Consider the following 16568-nt stretch of genomic DNA (forward strand, 5'->3'; position numbering starts at 1 on the left):
CCCCAGCAGTCCTGGGGCGGCCGGCCCCCGCCCCGGCGCCAGCGCTCACCCAGGAAGCCCAGCTGGGCGTTGTCCACCATGAAGTCCACGCTGTACACCTCGAGGGGCTTGGCGTCCTAGGGAGGGGCGGCAGAGGCGTCAGGGGGGCCTCGGCGGGCACAGGCCCCAGGGCGCGGGCCAGGGCGCGTACCCGGGACACGAGGCTCAGCGTCTTGCTCTCCTCCTGGTACCGCAGCAGCGAGATGCTCTTCATGACATCCGCCGCCAGGATGAAGTTCTTGACGCTGATCATCTGGTGGATGTAGAGCTGCGTGTCGATGAAGGCCATGCCCGTCAGCTCGCTGGCGCGCAGGCTCCACAGGAAGATCTGCGGGAGGCGGGCGTGAGGGCGGGGGCGGGGCGTGAGGACGGGGCGGGGCCTGTGCGGGGGCGGGGCGAGGCCGGGGCGGAGGCGGGGCGCAGGGGCGGGCGGGGGCGGGGCGCAAGGGGGCGGGGCGGGCGGGGCTGAGGTGGGCTGGGCGCAGGGGCGGGCGGGGGCTGAGGCGGGCAGGGCGCGGGGCGCGGGGGCGGGGCGCAAGGGGGCGGGGCAGGCGGGGCTGAGGTGGGCTGGGCGCAGGGGCGGGGCCTGAGGTGGGCGGGGGCGAAGCCGGTGCGGAGGCGGGGCGCAGGGGCGGGCGGGGCCTGAGGTGGGCGGGGCGGGGGCGGGGCGAAGCCGGTGCGGAGGCGGGCGGGGCCGGGGGCGTGCCCACCTTCTGGCCGATGGCCGACACCAGGTGGCCGTTGCAGTGGCACAGGGCGGTGACCGGCCCCTTCTGCTCCTTCTCGTACAGGACCTTGAACTTGTTCTTGGTCAGGGGCTGGCCGGGCTCGGGCACCACCTCAATCACGTCCATGATGAGGATCTGGGGGCCGCGGGGCGGTGACGCGGGTGCACGCACAGGGGGCCGCCCCCGCCCGCCGGCCCGGCCTTACCCGCCCCCGGCACGTGACCTCCTCCCCCTGCATGAGGCAGGTCCCCGCCGCCACGTAGCCCTTGAGGCCCGACACCGTCTCCTCGCTGCGCAGGGACACGGTCTTCATGCAGGTCACGTGCTCCCACTCCTCCAGCTCGATCCTGCGGGGCGCGGCGTCAGCACACGCAGCGGCGGCCCGCCCCCGGCCCCCGCCCCCGGCCCCTGCCGCACCTGGCGTTGGGAATGGCCTCCCAGCTGACGGGCGAGATGAGCTGGATGGAGAAGGCCTCCTGCTGCGGGTGGATGTAGCGCTCGTCTGCGGGCAGAGGGCGGCGGGGTCAGGGCCGCTCCACAGCGCCCGGCCGGGGGCGGGGCGCGCACCCACCTCTCTCGATGGTCTCGAACTCCTTCTCCTCGCCGGTCATGCGCGGGATGCGCGTGCACGGCGCGTTGGTGCTGGTGGCGACGGCGTACACCTGGGGAGGGGCTGCGTGTCACGCAGGCCGCAGGCCGGGCGCGGCCCCCACGCGTGGGCGCGGCCTACCTTGGACTCCACGTGGTAGGCCACGTAGTGCGCCGTGCAGCGCAGCGGGATCTTCCTGACGGGCCAGGGGGCGTCGTAGGACAGGTACGCGGGCAGCACGCTGATGCGCAGCTCGCCCTGCGGGGCCACGGGCGCCGTCCACGCCGCCGTCACACCCGGGCTCGCGCTCTCCTCGGCCCCCCTTCCCGGCGCTGCGCCCCGAGCGCCCCGCCCCTCCCACCTGCGGGGCTCCTCGCTGACCCTCGCGCGCTGGCCCGCGGCCCCACCTGTCTGTTGAAGTACAGAAAGCCGCGGGGGCAGTTGACGTTGTGGAAGGGGGCGAAGGAGTCGATGGGGCCGTCGATGCCCATTGGGTGCAGCCGCAGGGCCCCCCGGCCGGTCACCAGGAGCCAGTGGGGCGAGGGGCCGCAGATGAAGACCTGGGGGCCGCCCGCGTGAGCGCGCAGGCCTCAGACCCACGGCCGGCCCTGCCCGCCCGCCGGCCCACCTACCCCCGAGTAGCCGTAAATGTCCTCGAAGTAGCGGAAGCGCGCCACGCGGCCCCGCACCCCGGGCCCCTCCTCCGCGCTGCCACCCTCGGCCTTCTTCTTGGACGGCTTCGGCTTCTTCTCACGGAAGTTGATGTTGTGGGGGACCTGGGGGGGCTCCTGTGAGGGCCGGTCCTCCCGCACAGGCCCCGCCCCCGCAGCTCCCGAGCCCCGGAGGCCACCCGCACCTTCTTGAAGCGGACTTTGAGGTTGCCCTGCCCGAGCTGCGAGTCGTGGGGGAAGGCCTCGTAGAGCAGCAGCTCCTGGTCCACGTGCACCTGCGGGCGGGGCGGTCAGCGCAGGGCAGGGCGGTCAGCGCGGCGCGGGTCAGCGCGGGGCAGCCGCCGGGCGGGCGCTCACCAGCAGGTACGGCCGGCTCTGGCGGCTCCCCAGCGCCACCAGCAGCACCTCCTTGACGAGGGGCAGCTCGCCCTGGCGCGTGACCTCCTCCTTGCGCGCCTCGCCTTGCGTGGAGGGCTGCCCGAAGGAGCTGTCCACCAGCACGCGCTGCCCCACGGGGAAGTTCTTCACCAGGAACACCAGCCGCCAGTCGGGGAGCTGGTAGATCTGGGGGCGGGGACGCGGGTCAGCAGAGCCCGGGGCGGCGTGGGGGGCCCGGGGGAGGGGGCGGGGCGCGCACCTCCATGGCTCCGCTCTCCCGCACCAGCAGGCACCAGTGGGTGGGCTCAGCCCGGAAGGCGGCGGGCTCGCGGTCGGCGGGGGGCTGGCTGCTCCGCCGGGGCTCCTCCTTGCTGGGGCTGAAGAGGGAGCCCGAGTCCCCGTAGAGCATCTCCTCCTCGTCATCCACCGTGGGGCTGGTGGCGGCAGACGTGTCAGCGCCGCATGCCCGCGGCCCAGGCCCCAGCCCCCGCCCACCGGACCGACCCCTGCCCACCTGGTCTCGGAGCCCAGGCCCTCCACCTCCACGCCGCTGCGGCCCCCCAGCTCGTCGCGCGCCCCGCCCAGGCGGCTCTCGGTGGTGAACATGCCGCTGACGTCGCGGTACAGGCAGAGCGTGATGACCTTGGACTGCTGTTGGGGGAGGGGCAGGTCAGTGGGTGGGCTGGGGCCGCAAGAGGGCGGGTGGCGGTCAGAGGGGCTTACATGGTGCAGCGGGGGCTTGTGCAGCGCCAGGCGGTGGTGGCGGCCCCCGTACGAGTCACTCTTGAGCAGGAAGGTCGTGACGTGGCCCTCGGCGCTCATGACGACCACGTAGGGGTCGGCCACGGCGCAGTGTGCAATAGGGGAACCCAGGTCCACGGGAATGAAGTGCAGCTGGCTCACTGCGGGCAGGCGGGCGGGTCAGGACGGGTGTGGCGGGTGTGGGGGCGCGCGGCCCCCCCAAGCCCGGCTGGCGCACCTCCTTCCAGCAGGCGGATGCCGAGCGGTGACACTTGCACGATGTAGCGGTTGTCACCGATGTTGCCGGCAAAGACCGTGGGGCCCTGCGTGGCGAAGCCGCTGGTGTCCAGCTCCATGATCTCCTGCCCGGTCTGCAGGATCTGTGGGGGCAATGGGGTGAGGCCGCACACCCCGCACAGCCCTGCCTGGCCGCGGCGCCCGCCCTCACCATGGTGGAGTCCTCGCGGCTCAGGATCAGGAAGCCGTGCCTGCGCCCGTCCTCGTCCGCCTCGGGCACGCTGGGCTCCTGCTCGGGCCCCTCCCCCTTGGGGGTCTCCTCCTGGGAGGGCGGGAGAGATGCTAGCAGGGTGGCCTGTCCCCACAGAGGCCAAGCAGGGGCCGGGCCTCAGCCGGGGAGCCCCTTGACCTTGGCCAGGGGCGTTACTGGCCAGGCCACAGCAGGCCTGGCTGGTCACTATGAGGCAACCGTGGGTCTGCCCCAACACGGGGCGGCGACACAGGCCCCGGCCCCCACGCCAGCACCCAGGGCCCACCTCCTTGCGCACGGGCGCAATGACGGTCCACATGTCGTAGCAGCCCGGCAGCTCGAAGGTCGTCACCACCTGGGGCCGGATGCTCTTCTGCAGAGGTCGGCAGCATCACCCACCTGCCCCAGGCCACCCGCAGGCCACCCACACGCCTGCGGCCCCACAGCGCTCCTGGGGGGCGTCGGCTCCCCAGCCCCCCCACTCCACACACCTGCAGCACCGACAGGGCCCCGTTTTTCCCATAGCCAGAGCAAACCACGATCTCCAGGTCCGGCTCAGGGCTGTTCTGGAACTGCACGGGAAGGAGTGAGGGCCAGCCCTCGCCACCCCCCACCCCTGCCCGCCCCTCCCCGCAGCACCTCTTCGGAGAGGAAGGCGGGCTCGCCCATGGCCGCGTTGGCACAAGGTCCGATATTGAGGATGCTGTCGCACACCTGCAGGCAGCACAACCAGCAGGTGGGGGGGTGCCCAGCCTCACCTGGAGGGAGCAAGAGGGCAGGAAGGGGGGACCCAACCTCACCTCAAAGGAGTAGGTGGCCAGCTGCGTGCCTGACTGGGCCTCGCTTCCGTACACTTCGATCTCGTCCACCTCGTCCTGGGGCACCGTCTTACCCCCTGCAGCACACCCAGAGCCCAGCTGAGCCCAGACTGCAGCCCCAGACCACGGCCCTGCCCCTCCGCTGACCAACCCTGCCACACCCCCACCCCCTCATCTGACCAGCCCCCGATCCCCAGCCCCGGCCCCTCACCTGACCAGCCCACTGCACCGTCCACTCGCTTCTTCTTTGTGGGTGGCTCCTCCTGGGGGCAGGACGACAGTGAGCAGCTGGGCTGCCCCTGGAGAGGCTCTCACTTGGCCCTCAGCCCCAGGGGGTGTACCCACCTTGTCGGCCGCCTCACGGACAGCACTGGCCAGAGGCTCCTGGAGCTTCTCCGTGTACTTGAGCAGGAGGGAGTTGCCCAGGCGGGAGCCCAGGAACAGATACCCTGGCTCCATAGTGACCATCTGGGGGTGGGGCCAGGTCAGCACTGCAGGCCCAGAGCCAAGCCCCCCACCCACCGCACCCCCACTCACGCTGGTGGTGAGGACACTGGCAGCTGCCTTGTCGAAGTGGAAGGAGCGGACACTGCGCATGCCGTCGGTGATGAGGGTCAGCACGTAGCTGGGGGAGAGGGGACAGAGCATGGGAAAGAGTGGGGGAGGGGAGGGACCCCGGCTGGGGGAGACCGCGCGGGGTGGACCGGCGGAGGCTCACATCTCGCCGCCCTTGAGGGAGATGACCATCTTGTCATAGGAGATGAAGGCCGCCTGGGCACAGTCAAGGGTGATCTTCACGCCCTCCTGCGTGCCTGGACGGACGCACGGGAGGGGGGGGGGGCCTCAGGCCTCGCCCCACCCCCGCCTTCGGCCCCCGGCCGCTGGCCCCGCCCCTACCCCGCCCCTACCGGCCCAGGCCGCTGGCCCCGCCCCCAGCCCCCCCCCAGCTCACGGAGGGGGAAGGCGGTGGTGCCACAGGTGAGGCTGTTGAGGGCGACTCCGTACGGGGGGACGCTCTGGTTCAGGTAGAGCAGTGAGTTGACAGCAAAGATCACCACCCCACCTGGAAGGCACAGAGGGGCATGGGCGGGAGGGCCCCTCCAGCCCCTCCCCATGCCGCACACCTCCGGACCAGCCCTCACCTATGGGCTTGGGCACGGCCAGGGCCTGCGTGCAGTCGAAGGGCAGGCTAGTGAGTGACCAGATGACCGGGTGCACCTTCTGGGTGATGTTCAAGGAGATGGCCACGATGGAGCACGTGTCCTGCCGCACGGCCACCCGCCTAAGCCACACAGGGAGGGTCAGCCGGGACCCCTCCCGGCTCCAACAGCCCCCTCAGCCTCTGCGCAGGCCTGCCGCCAGGTCCTGCAGCAGGAAGGGGCGCGGGAGGGGAGAGGGCGCCGGAAGGGCGGGGCGGGGCGGGGCCAGCAGGTGGGGGCGGGGCGGGGCCGGGGCGGGGCCTGGGCCGGGGGCGGGGCCGGGGCGGGGCCGGGGGCGGGGCGGCGCGCAGGCGCACCCGGGCCAGGTCTGGTTGGGCTCGAAGAGGATGAGCAGCGTGGGCTCGTAGTAGCCGTGCAGGAACTGCAGGTCGACGATGTTGAGCAGCTTCTCGTCCAGGGCGCGCACGTCGATGATGTAGCTGGGCAGGAAGCTGGACCGCTGCCTGCGGGGGCAGTCGGTGGGGAGGGCCGGGGTGTGGCGGCGGCCCTGCGGGCGGGCGCCCGAGCAGGCCCTCCGGCAGGTGTGCTCCTGGGCCCAGGTGCGGGCAGCCGAGGGCGGAGCTTGAACTGCAGAGGCCTCAAGGCGGCAGGCAGGGACACAAGCCGAGACCCCCAGGACGGGTGGGGGGGAGGGGGCAGCAGAAGCCCGACTGGAGGACGCCAGCCTTCCAGCTGGACTGACGCTGGCACGGCCACAGCCGCTCGGGCAAACCAGGCGGGGGCGGGGGGCTCTGGGGTGAGGGGTGAGGGGGCGGGGCCTGGGCAGCACAAGCTACCCACTCACCCCTCGCCCACGAGCCCCTCGTGCTCCTCGGCCAGGCTCTCCCTGCGGAACGGCAGGACCACCAGCCGCGTGCCGTAGATGAGCATGACGGCGCAGCGCCCGTCGGGGTCCACCCGCACCCGCGGCGTGTGCACGTTCTGCACGAACCCGTCCTGCGGGGAGGCGGGCGTGAGCAGAGACCACCAGGGATACACTCAGGGACCCCCCAGGGACCCCCGGGGAGAGCCGAGGCCCTACCCGCAGCTCCGGCTCCTCGAAGTAGTGCAGGGACAGGGTCTTCAGGTCGTGGGTGCCTGGGTCGTACTCCACCACCGACAGCTGGGGCAGCCAAGACTACGGTCAGCCTGCCCGCGGCCACCGCGGCCACTGCCCCCCACAGTGCACCCACGGGCCCAGCCTGCGCCCGGCCCACCTTGGCGTCCTTGAAGCTCAGCAGCAGGGCGTCCCGCTTGGCCCCCGCCAGCTGCACGCTGGCCATGGACATGACGTTCCCGAAGAAGGAGAAGGAGGCCGCCAGCTCCAGCTTCTCCCTGTGCTCGCGGTGGGCCTGCCCCTCTGGGACAGAGGCAGTGGGTCCAGACGCTGGCCCACAGACCCCCGCCCGCCCGCCCCACCGCACGCCCCACACTCACCTGTGCTCCGGTCATTCTTGGCCACAGCCTGAGAAGAAGAACAAGAGGTGTCGTGAGGCGCCCCAGCGTGGGCTCCCCAGCAGCCCCACATCCCAGGGACACGGTCCTCACAGACAGTGGGAGAGGGCGGCCCGGCTTGCGCGCACGCCTCCCCCAGGACGTAGCCACGCTCCGGGCTCTGTCCACATCCCTTCCCGTGCCGCTGGCCCCCAGGGCAGCGCTCTCTGCACACCCCAGACCTGGCTGTGCACTCTGCTGCTCACAGCCCGGACCCTGCAGGCCACGCCGCCCTCAGCTCGGCCACAGCAGAGACCAATCGGGCAAGATGGGCTCCCAGCACAAGCCGAGGTCGGGAGAAACTGTCAGACACCAGGAACCAGCTGTTTCCGCAAAGAAGGGAGACTAAGCTCCCCGACTGCAAAAGCAGAGGCTGCCCACGCCTCGGGTGAGTGGGCAAGAGGGAGACCAGAAGCCCGGGATGGCCCCTCGCCTGTCACGGCACCGAGGCCCCTGCACTAGGTTAGGAAAACGTGTTAACCTATATGGCAGAAACTCAGGAATCTTCTGTGATGAGATAGGAAGTAAACAAGGCAATCATTTGTACTAGATTTTTAAACATGTTTAAGTGCTTAAAAATAACTGTCCGGCTCCATCAAAATTAAAAACTTTTGAGCAACAAAAGACACTATAAAGAGGGTTAAAGACACCCAGAGAATGGGAAAAATATTTGCAAAATGATATATCCAGTAAGGGTTTAATACCCAGAATATAAAGAGCTCCTACAATTCAACAATTCAAAGGCAAATAACCTGATTTTTAAAAATGGGCAGAAGATGTGACTAGACGTTTCTCCAAAGATGATATGCAGATGGCCAATAAGGACAATGACAGACGCTCAACAGCAGCAGCCCTCAGGGAAGCGCAAACGAAACCATAGCGAGGCGCTTCACACCACTAGGATACGTATGGCAGTTTGAAATTATTTTATGAATCCCAAAAAGAGAAAGACGATGTTTGGGGGCTGGTCCACTCCTGTGAGCACGAGACCTTCTTCAACTGGACCGCTTCAGTGAGACTCAGGTTGAGTCTTTGCTCTCTTGCTGGGTCTGATAAAACACGGAGTCACAGGAAGAAAGAGCTCTGCCATTTTGGACCCTGCCATGTGACAGAAAGGAGAGGCTCAACAGCTGAGGCCCGGGGAGAGCCGAGCCATACGCCTGACGCTTCCAGCTGAACCTGGGAAGAGAGTGAGTTCACGGATAAGTCGCACTGGCAGCAGGAAACCAGAGCTCATGAAAACACGCTGATCCGTTAACACTGAGCTCGCGGTGACGCACCATCACTCATGCACGTTTTCTCCACCAGGCACAGCCTTCCTGCACTGAGGACACCAGGCGGCGCTGCACACTGTGCCCAGCGACCATTTTAAAAGCAAAACCCCCCAGATAAGTGCGACGAATGTGGCACTTAATATGCTCTGAAAGGGCAACTGTTTACAGCGTGAGGGCGATGTTGCCTTCTTCCACCTCAACGGGGCACACCTATCAGGTTTTTCATCGCTGTGTACATATCAGCAAATGGTTACAAAAACACCAAAAATACTCATATGGAGGTTAAAATACATTTTAGCAAGTAGACAAATCTGCAATTACACAATCTGCATATAATGAGGATCGACTCTCTGCAAACTGAACTCAGGGATATGAAAAAGAATGCTGTCAATTTTAAAATAAATTATTAGAGGGAGCAGATGTGGCTCAAGTGGTTGAGCATCCGCCTCCCACATGGGAGGTCCCAGGTTTGATTCCCTGTGCCTCCTGAAAAAAAACAAAAAGCAAACAAGCAAAACAAATGAAAAAACTAACTCAGGGGAGTGGATATGGCTCAGTGGTTGAGTCCCAGCTTCCCATATAGGAGGTCCTGGGTTCAATCTCTGGTACCTCAAAAAATAATAAATATAATTAGAATGAATTACTGATTTTTGCAAGGTAATTGGATACATGGTCAATATACAGCAATCAATTGCTTTTTTCGAAACAGAAAATTTTAAGAGAATTTTAAGACAAGATGAGTAAAGTTAAAGGACAATCAGTAGAATATCCATATGCAATGGAAAGAACAGAAGCACATCGAAGACAAGGGAGCTCTGTCAAACGGCATCACCACCACTATGATCCCAAAAGAAGACCTCAAGATGGCATGGGGTAGGGCAGGAGGAATAAGAGCCAAAGATTTTGCAAAACTGAAGAGAAGCATCAATGCAGATTCAAGAAGGGCAGCCGTTCCCGAGCAGGATGAAAGCAAAGAAAACCACCTCTGAGCACATTAGAGTCAAACTACCAACATCGAAAGTGAAAAATCTTAAAAGCAGCCAGAGGAGAAAAGAGATACTTTCATAAAACCACAATAGCAGTGCTCCATAAATCTTGTAACATATTAATACCTAAAAGTAAAATGAATGACAACAATATAACAAAGGGCAAGAGGGGATTACTAGAGTTACACTGTTGTAAGGATTTTGCATTTTGTGGGAAGTGGCAAAAGTACTTACCAACTAGACTGTAATAAATCAAAGATTCAAACTGTAAGAAAACTAACTAGAAAACACATCAAATGTATAACTGAAAAGCTAATTGAGAAGATAAAATGAAATAATTAACCCAAAACAAAGCAGAAGAAAAAGGGAAGAATAAAGGGACAATAAACATGTCAATTTAAACCCACACCATAAACAAATAAATATAAATGGACTAAATACTGCAATTGGAAGACCAAAAATCAGGCTAATCAAAAAACAAGACCCAACTCCATGCCATTAGATCACTTTAAATATAAGGACAAGCCATATTAATTACTCAGTGTTAAATTTATATTTATAATGTTATTATTTATTTTGATTATCATTATTAAAATTAAAGGTCATCTGGCTCTAAATAAATAAATGTAAGTTTTGAAAAAGGTACCTTGTTTAAGGACTTAAAAAAAAAAAAACAACTAAGGTTAGGTTTGGGTAACTGGTAAGTTCTATTGTGTTCCAACTATGTCATGATCAGCCAAAGCAGATCTTAAGGCAAGAAGTATTAGAAATAAAAAGGAACATTTCATGGTAGAAAGGTCAATTCAACAGTAAAACCTTATTCTGAATGTCTTAACATAGCTTTGTTATCACTGACTGTGAATGGGTTAAACTCCCCAATCAAAAGATACAGGCTGACACAACTCAACAATAAAAGAGCAAGCAATCCAATTAAAAAATGGGCAAAAGATTTCAATAGAATTTCTCCGAAGAGAAAATATAAATGCCCATAAAGCACATGAGAAAATGTTCCATATCACTAGCTATTAGGAAAATGCAAATCAAAACAACAATGACATGCAATGCATAGAATGGTCATTATTTAAAACAAAACAAAACAAAACAAACAAAAAACAGTAAGTGCTGGAGAGGACACAGAAATAGGAACACTCTCACTGTTGGTAGGATTGTCAAATGGTGCAGCCTCTGTGGAAGACAGTTTGGCAGTACCTCAGGAAGATAAATATAGAACTGACAATCCCTCTACTAGGAATATATCCAGAAGAACTGAAAACTGTGACACAAACAGATTTCTGCACGTGGATGTTCATAGCGGCATTATTCAGTTGCCGAAAGGTGGAACAACCCAAGTGTCTATCAACCAATGAATGGATAAACAAAACGTGATGTACATATGATGAAATACTATGCTGCAGTAAGAAGAAATGAAATTGAGACACATATGATAACGTGGATGAATCTTAAAAGATATTATGCTGAATGAGGTAAGCCAGATAAAAAAGGACAGAAATTGCATGGTTTCATTAATATGAACTAAATACGAAGAATAAACAACTGGAGTTGAAACCTAGAGTGTAGGTTAAAGAGGTAAGAGGAGGGCTGAGGACTACTGATGCTTAGTATATGTTAAAGTTTTATTTAACTTGACTGTAAAAGTGTGGAAATGGATGGAGATGCTGTTTATACATTAGAGTGAGTAGCAGCTGGTTTATAAATAGGAATGTGGCAGGAAAGGGTAGTCTAGGGGTATAAATGTCAATTGAAAGAAAGCTGGAGAATAATCCAGGGACTGAATAACACAGTGAACCCAGAGGTGGATGAGAGTTGTGGTTGATGGTACAGATGCAAGGGTGTCCTGTGAGCTAAAGCAGACGTACATCGCTACTGCAGGGTGGTGGAAATGTGGAAAAGCATGGGAAAAATACAATTGGTGTGACCTATGGACTGTGGTTAACAGCAGTATTGTTATATTCATGCATCTATGTGAGATATATTGGCATAAAGACAGACACATCGATCAGTGGAATAGAACCAAGAGTCCGGAAATAAACCCTCATCTCTATATCCAACTGATTTTTGACAAAGCTACCAAATCTATATTACTGGAACAAAATGGACTCCTCCACAAACGGTGGTGGGACAACCGGGTATCTATAACCAAAAGATTAAAAGACGACCCCTATCTCACTCCCTATACAAGAATCAACTCAAAATGAATCAAAGACCGAAATATGAGAGTCAGGACCAGACGAGATTGGGCGCGGTCGGGGTGGTAGTGTCGACAACTCCAAGCAGGAGAATCACATCCATCAACCATGTGGGATCTAAGCCCCCTCTCGACCCAGGACCCACAGCATGGAGGAATAAAATATGGATTAGAGTGAACTTACTGGTATAAAACTATTGTGACGAGTAATGGAAGAAACTGTAGCAGTGATATGGTAGTTGCTGAGGGCAGGGAGAGGGAAGTAGAGATGAGATGTGGGGGCTTGGAGTTGTCCTAAATGATGCTGCAGGGACAGATGCTGGACATTATATATCCTGCCATAACCCACTGACTGTTGGGGGAAAGTGTAAACTACAAGGTAAACTATAATCCATGTGGTTCAGCAGTGCTCTAAAATGTATTCACCAAATGCAACGAAAGTGCCAAAATGATGAGGGAGGTTGCTGATGTGGGAGGAGTGGGGGGATGAGGTATGGGGTATGTAGGAACCTCTTATATTTTTTAATGTAACATTTTTTGTGATTTACATATCTTTAAAAAGAAGACAATTTAATAAAAATTTTTCAAAAATTTAAAAAAAGAGCCAGGACCATAAAACTACTAGAAGAAAACATAGGGAAACCTCTTAAATACCTTGTGGTGGGTGATGGTTTCTTGGCCCTTATACCCAAAGCACAAGCAACAAAAGGAAAAATAGATAAGTGGGACCTCCTCAAAATTAAACACTTTTGTACCTCACAGGGCTTTGTCAAAAGGGTGAAAAGGCAGCCAACCATTTAAATGGGAAAAAATATTTGGAGATCACATATCCAATAATGTTTTAATATCCATGATATATAAAGAAATGTTACAACTCAACAATAAAGAGACAAATGACCCGATTAAAAAATGGACAAAAGACTTGAGTAGACCCTGGTCCAAAGAAGAAATACAAATAGCAAAAAAACTACATGAAAAAATGTTCAGTGTCACTAGGGAGTAGGGAAATGCACATCAAAACTACAATGACGGGAAGCGAACTTGGCCCAATGGATAGGGCATCCACCAATCACATGGGAGGTCCGTGGTTCAAACCCTGGGCCTCCTTGTCCCATGTGGAGCTGGCCCATGCACAGTGCTGATGCGTGCAAGGAGTGCTGTGCCATGCAGGGGTGTCCCCGCGTAGGGGAGCCCCACGCGCAAGGAGTGCACCCGTAAGGAGAGGCGCCCAGCGCGAAAGAAAGTGCACCCTGCCTAAGAATGGCGCCACACACACACATAGAGCTGACACAGCAAGATGACGCAACAAAAAGAAACACAGATTCCCAGTTCCGCTGATAAGGATAGAAGCGGTCACAGAAGAACACACAGCAAATGAATGGACCCAGAGAGCAGACAACTGGGGGGCGGGGGAAGAGGAGAGAAATAAATTCTAAAAATAAATAAATCTTTTAAAAAAACTACAATGAAATATCATTTCACACCTATCAGAATGGCCACTATTAAAAAGGCAGAACTACAAGTGCTGGAGAAGCTGTGGAGAGACAGGAATGTTTATTCCCTAATGGTGGTGATGCAGGATGGTACAGCCACTGTGGAGAACTCTTTGGCAGTTCCTAAAGAAGTTGAATATAGACTTGCCACATGACCCTGCAATACCACTACTGAGTATCTACCCAGAAGAGCTGAGAGCAGGGACATGAACAGACATCTGCACACTGATGTTCACAGCAACGTAATCGCCAAAAGTTGGAAACAACCCAGGTGTCCATCAACCGATGAATGGATAAAAAAACTGGTATATACACATGATGAAATATTACTCAGCTGTAAGAAGAAATGAAGTCATTAAGCACATGACAACATGGATGAAACTTGAACCTGGGGGACATTATGTTGAGTGAAGGAAGCCAGACACAAAAGGACAAATTCTGTATTCTATTGTGAACTAAATACATTGTATAAACTCATGTGTTGATAACTAGAATACAAGGCACCAGAAGAAAGAATGAAGTTAGCGAATGGAAAGCTGAGGGTTAATCTGTGCAGAATTGGTAAAAAGGTTGTTCGTAAATCTTTGGAAATGAATACAAATGGGGAAAGCACATCATGGTGTTTGTAAACTAGCAGAGTTATTATATGGGTATGACAGTGGTTGAAAGGGAACGTCTAAGGTCATGTATATTAGTCAAAGGAAAGCTAAACAATGTAACATGGGACAGTACAGCATAATGAAACCTTGTGTGAAATATGAACATGGGTAATACAGCTTATATAAGACTGGTTTCCTCTGAAACCGAACAAATGTACATTAATGTTGCAAGATGTTAGTATCAGGCAAAAATACAACCAAAGCAAATTATGGACAATATTACATAATAATATATTAATAATCTTCCATAAGAGTGAAAAAAAAGGGGGGGGAGGAATATACTAAGTGAAAAAAACTAGACAAACGGAACTACATATTGTTAGACTCCATCATACAAAATATAAATATAAATAAATTAGAGACACAGAAACAGAATAGCAGCATGTATGGCAGGGGAGGCATAAAGAAATTGTGAGGTGTTTATTAAAGGATTGAGTTTTTTTGTTTGTCTGTTTTTTTCAGGAGGTAACAGGGATTGAACCCGGGACCTTGTACATGGGAAGCAGATGCTCAACCACTGAGCTACACCCACACCCATGTTTTCTGTTTTTAATTATTATTATTATTGGAATAATGAAAATGCTATAACAGTGACTGAAAGGATGACTGCAACTATGTGATTATACCAAATACCAGTGATTGCACACTTTGGATGGACTGTAAGCTTTGTTACTATGTATCAATAAAATTTATTTTTAAAAATTGGCAAAAGTAAAAAACAGGGAAGCAGATATGGTTCAAGCGATTGAGCTCTTGGCTACCACATGGGGGGTGTCCGTGGTTCAGTTCCCAGTGCCTCCTAAAGAAGATAAGCAGGAAAGCAAGCTGGTGTGACGGGCTGATGCAACAAGATGACACAGAGACGCACGGAGAACACAATGAGTGACACAACAAAGCAGGGAGCGGAGGTGGCTCAGGCAATTAGGCGCCTCCCTCCCACATCGGAGGTCCCAGTTCAGTTCCCGTGCCTCCTGGAAAGACCAGCACACAACAAACAGACACAGCACATGCAAACAACGAGGGGGTGGGGAGAAATAAGTAAAATAAATCTTAAAAAAACAGAATTTTTGAAGATTTAGCACACCTCCCCTGGTAACTGATGGGACACACAGGGACACATTACAGAGAGAAATTAAAGACCTCCAGGACAAGGGGGAAATACCATTCTTTTGAATGGTGTTGAACAAAATGGCAAAAGGACACATTCCTCGCCCCATACATGAAACTAAAGGCCACCTGGATGGTGAAAGGCAAAACAAAGCTTCTGAAAGACCATCTAAGCAAGTTCAGTACAGCAGTCGGTTAAATATGATCAAAAGTAACAACCCACATCAAACAGTTAAATGTCATCTGAAAAGAGAGACTGAGTCTGTGTGTTAATGGAGTTTTTAGAGAAATCCCACTGACACTGCTCTTAATCGACCGTGATGTGTAAGACCTTCATCAAGAAATAGAACACTACTGAAATTAATAAAAGACCCAAAGAAAAAATCAGACCATGTTTCTGGAGGGGAAGTCTCAATAGTAAATAGTATAAAGATGTTAACCCTCCCCAAATTAAGCTGTACACTCAGTGTGCTTCCAATCCAAGCTGCAATAGGTTTCCATCCCATTTACTAATCTTCTGAAACATACATGGGAGAGCCAGACACCAAGGACACCCACAAACAATTCTGAAGATGATCAAGATACGGGGGAGGGCTCACCCTACAAGATTATCAAGAATGATAACAAGCCTGAAGAATTTAAAACAACATGAAAGAAAGGGCATTATAAATCATGAGCCCACCAAGAACTAGTGTTGAGATGAAGTGGGCATCTCAGGGAAGAAAATAAAATTGGGTGCTCATGCACTGCTCAGGGGGTGCAGGGGCTCAGCGTCTGGGGGCTCCGTCCCGTTCCTTCCCCCACAGCCAGCCCTACCCTGTTAGGGCTGACGTGCCCCAGAAAACCTCTCATCCACACACAAGAGACACACAGTCATGTGAAATAATAAAACATCGGATAGAACAAGTAATAAAAAAGCAGAAAACTCTAAGTGCTGGAGAGGATGTGGAGAAACAGGCACACTCTTCACACTGGAGGGGGTAGAATGGGGTGCCACTGTGGAGGATAGTGTGGCAGTTCCTGGGGAAGCTAAGAACTGAACTGCCACATGACCTGGCAATCCCTCTACTCGGTTCACACCCAGAAGAGCTGAGAGCAGCGACATGAACAGACAAATGCACACCAACATTCATAGCGGCATTATTCACAATTACCAAAAGCTGGAAGCAACCCAAGTGCCCATCAACTGATGAACGGATAAACAAAAGGTGATGCATACATACGACTGAATATTATTCAGCCATAAGAAGGAATGAAGTACTGATGCATGCAACAACATGGATGAACTCTGTGATATTATGCTGAGTGAAATAAGCCAGATACAAAAGGACAAATATTGTTTGATCTCCCTAATGTGAGCAAAGTATAAAAGGAAACTCATAGAGCTAGAATCCAGAATATAGGTTACCAGGAGATATAATGTGGGTAGATAGTGGGGAGATAATGCTTAATTTGTGCAGAAATTCTATTCAGCAGCTCAGGCAACTGGGCCCCACCTACCACATGGGATGTCACTAGTTCAGATCCCAGCGCCTCCTAAAGAAGGCAGAGAGCTGGTGCAAATGGAAGGCAGGACAAGCCGATGCAACAAGAGACACAAGAAGAAGAAACACAGGGAAACGGACTTGGCCCAGTAGTTAGGGCATCTGTCTACCACATGGGAGGTCCGCGGTTCAAACCCCGGGCCTCCTTGACCCAT

General features: G+C 55.2%; 1 protein-coding gene across 1 annotated transcript in view; it reads right to left on the bottom strand.

Moving 5' to 3' along the window:
• The window catches only part of CPSF1 (cleavage and polyadenylation specific factor 1), a 28535-nt gene that overhangs the window by 919 nt on the left and 11048 nt on the right, over positions 1 to 16568 (bottom strand). The window contains exons 3-33 of the mRNA XM_058276189.2: positions 7088 to 7115; positions 6868 to 7010; positions 6693 to 6773; positions 6456 to 6607; positions 5968 to 6114; positions 5594 to 5733; positions 5404 to 5514; positions 5170 to 5263; positions 4989 to 5076; positions 4797 to 4919; positions 4663 to 4714; positions 4434 to 4528; positions 4273 to 4347; positions 4125 to 4205; positions 3920 to 4006; positions 3595 to 3705; positions 3385 to 3526; positions 3129 to 3307; positions 2920 to 3056; positions 2665 to 2839; positions 2385 to 2591; positions 2213 to 2302; positions 1989 to 2132; positions 1764 to 1916; positions 1498 to 1614; positions 1339 to 1429; positions 1185 to 1269; positions 973 to 1114; positions 750 to 902; positions 191 to 367; positions 50 to 116 (exon numbers count right to left, since the gene is read on the bottom strand). Of these exons, the coding sequence (XP_058132172.1) occupies positions 50 to 116; positions 191 to 367; positions 750 to 902; positions 973 to 1114; positions 1185 to 1269; positions 1339 to 1429; positions 1498 to 1614; positions 1764 to 1916; positions 1989 to 2132; positions 2213 to 2302; positions 2385 to 2591; positions 2665 to 2839; positions 2920 to 3056; positions 3129 to 3307; positions 3385 to 3526; positions 3595 to 3705; positions 3920 to 4006; positions 4125 to 4205; positions 4273 to 4347; positions 4434 to 4528; positions 4663 to 4714; positions 4797 to 4919; positions 4989 to 5076; positions 5170 to 5263; positions 5404 to 5514; positions 5594 to 5733; positions 5968 to 6114; positions 6456 to 6607; positions 6693 to 6773; positions 6868 to 7010; positions 7088 to 7115 (3667 nt within the window). The remainder of the gene's footprint in view (positions 1 to 49; positions 117 to 190; positions 368 to 749; positions 903 to 972; positions 1115 to 1184; positions 1270 to 1338; positions 1430 to 1497; positions 1615 to 1763; positions 1917 to 1988; positions 2133 to 2212; positions 2303 to 2384; positions 2592 to 2664; positions 2840 to 2919; positions 3057 to 3128; positions 3308 to 3384; positions 3527 to 3594; positions 3706 to 3919; positions 4007 to 4124; positions 4206 to 4272; positions 4348 to 4433; positions 4529 to 4662; positions 4715 to 4796; positions 4920 to 4988; positions 5077 to 5169; positions 5264 to 5403; positions 5515 to 5593; positions 5734 to 5967; positions 6115 to 6455; positions 6608 to 6692; positions 6774 to 6867; positions 7011 to 7087; positions 7116 to 16568) is intronic.

Source organism: Dasypus novemcinctus, chromosome 14 (genome assembly GCF_030445035.2).
Source record: "Dasypus novemcinctus isolate mDasNov1 chromosome 14, mDasNov1.1.hap2, whole genome shotgun sequence".
Taxonomy (NCBI): Eukaryota; Metazoa; Chordata; class Mammalia; order Cingulata; family Dasypodidae; genus Dasypus; species Dasypus novemcinctus.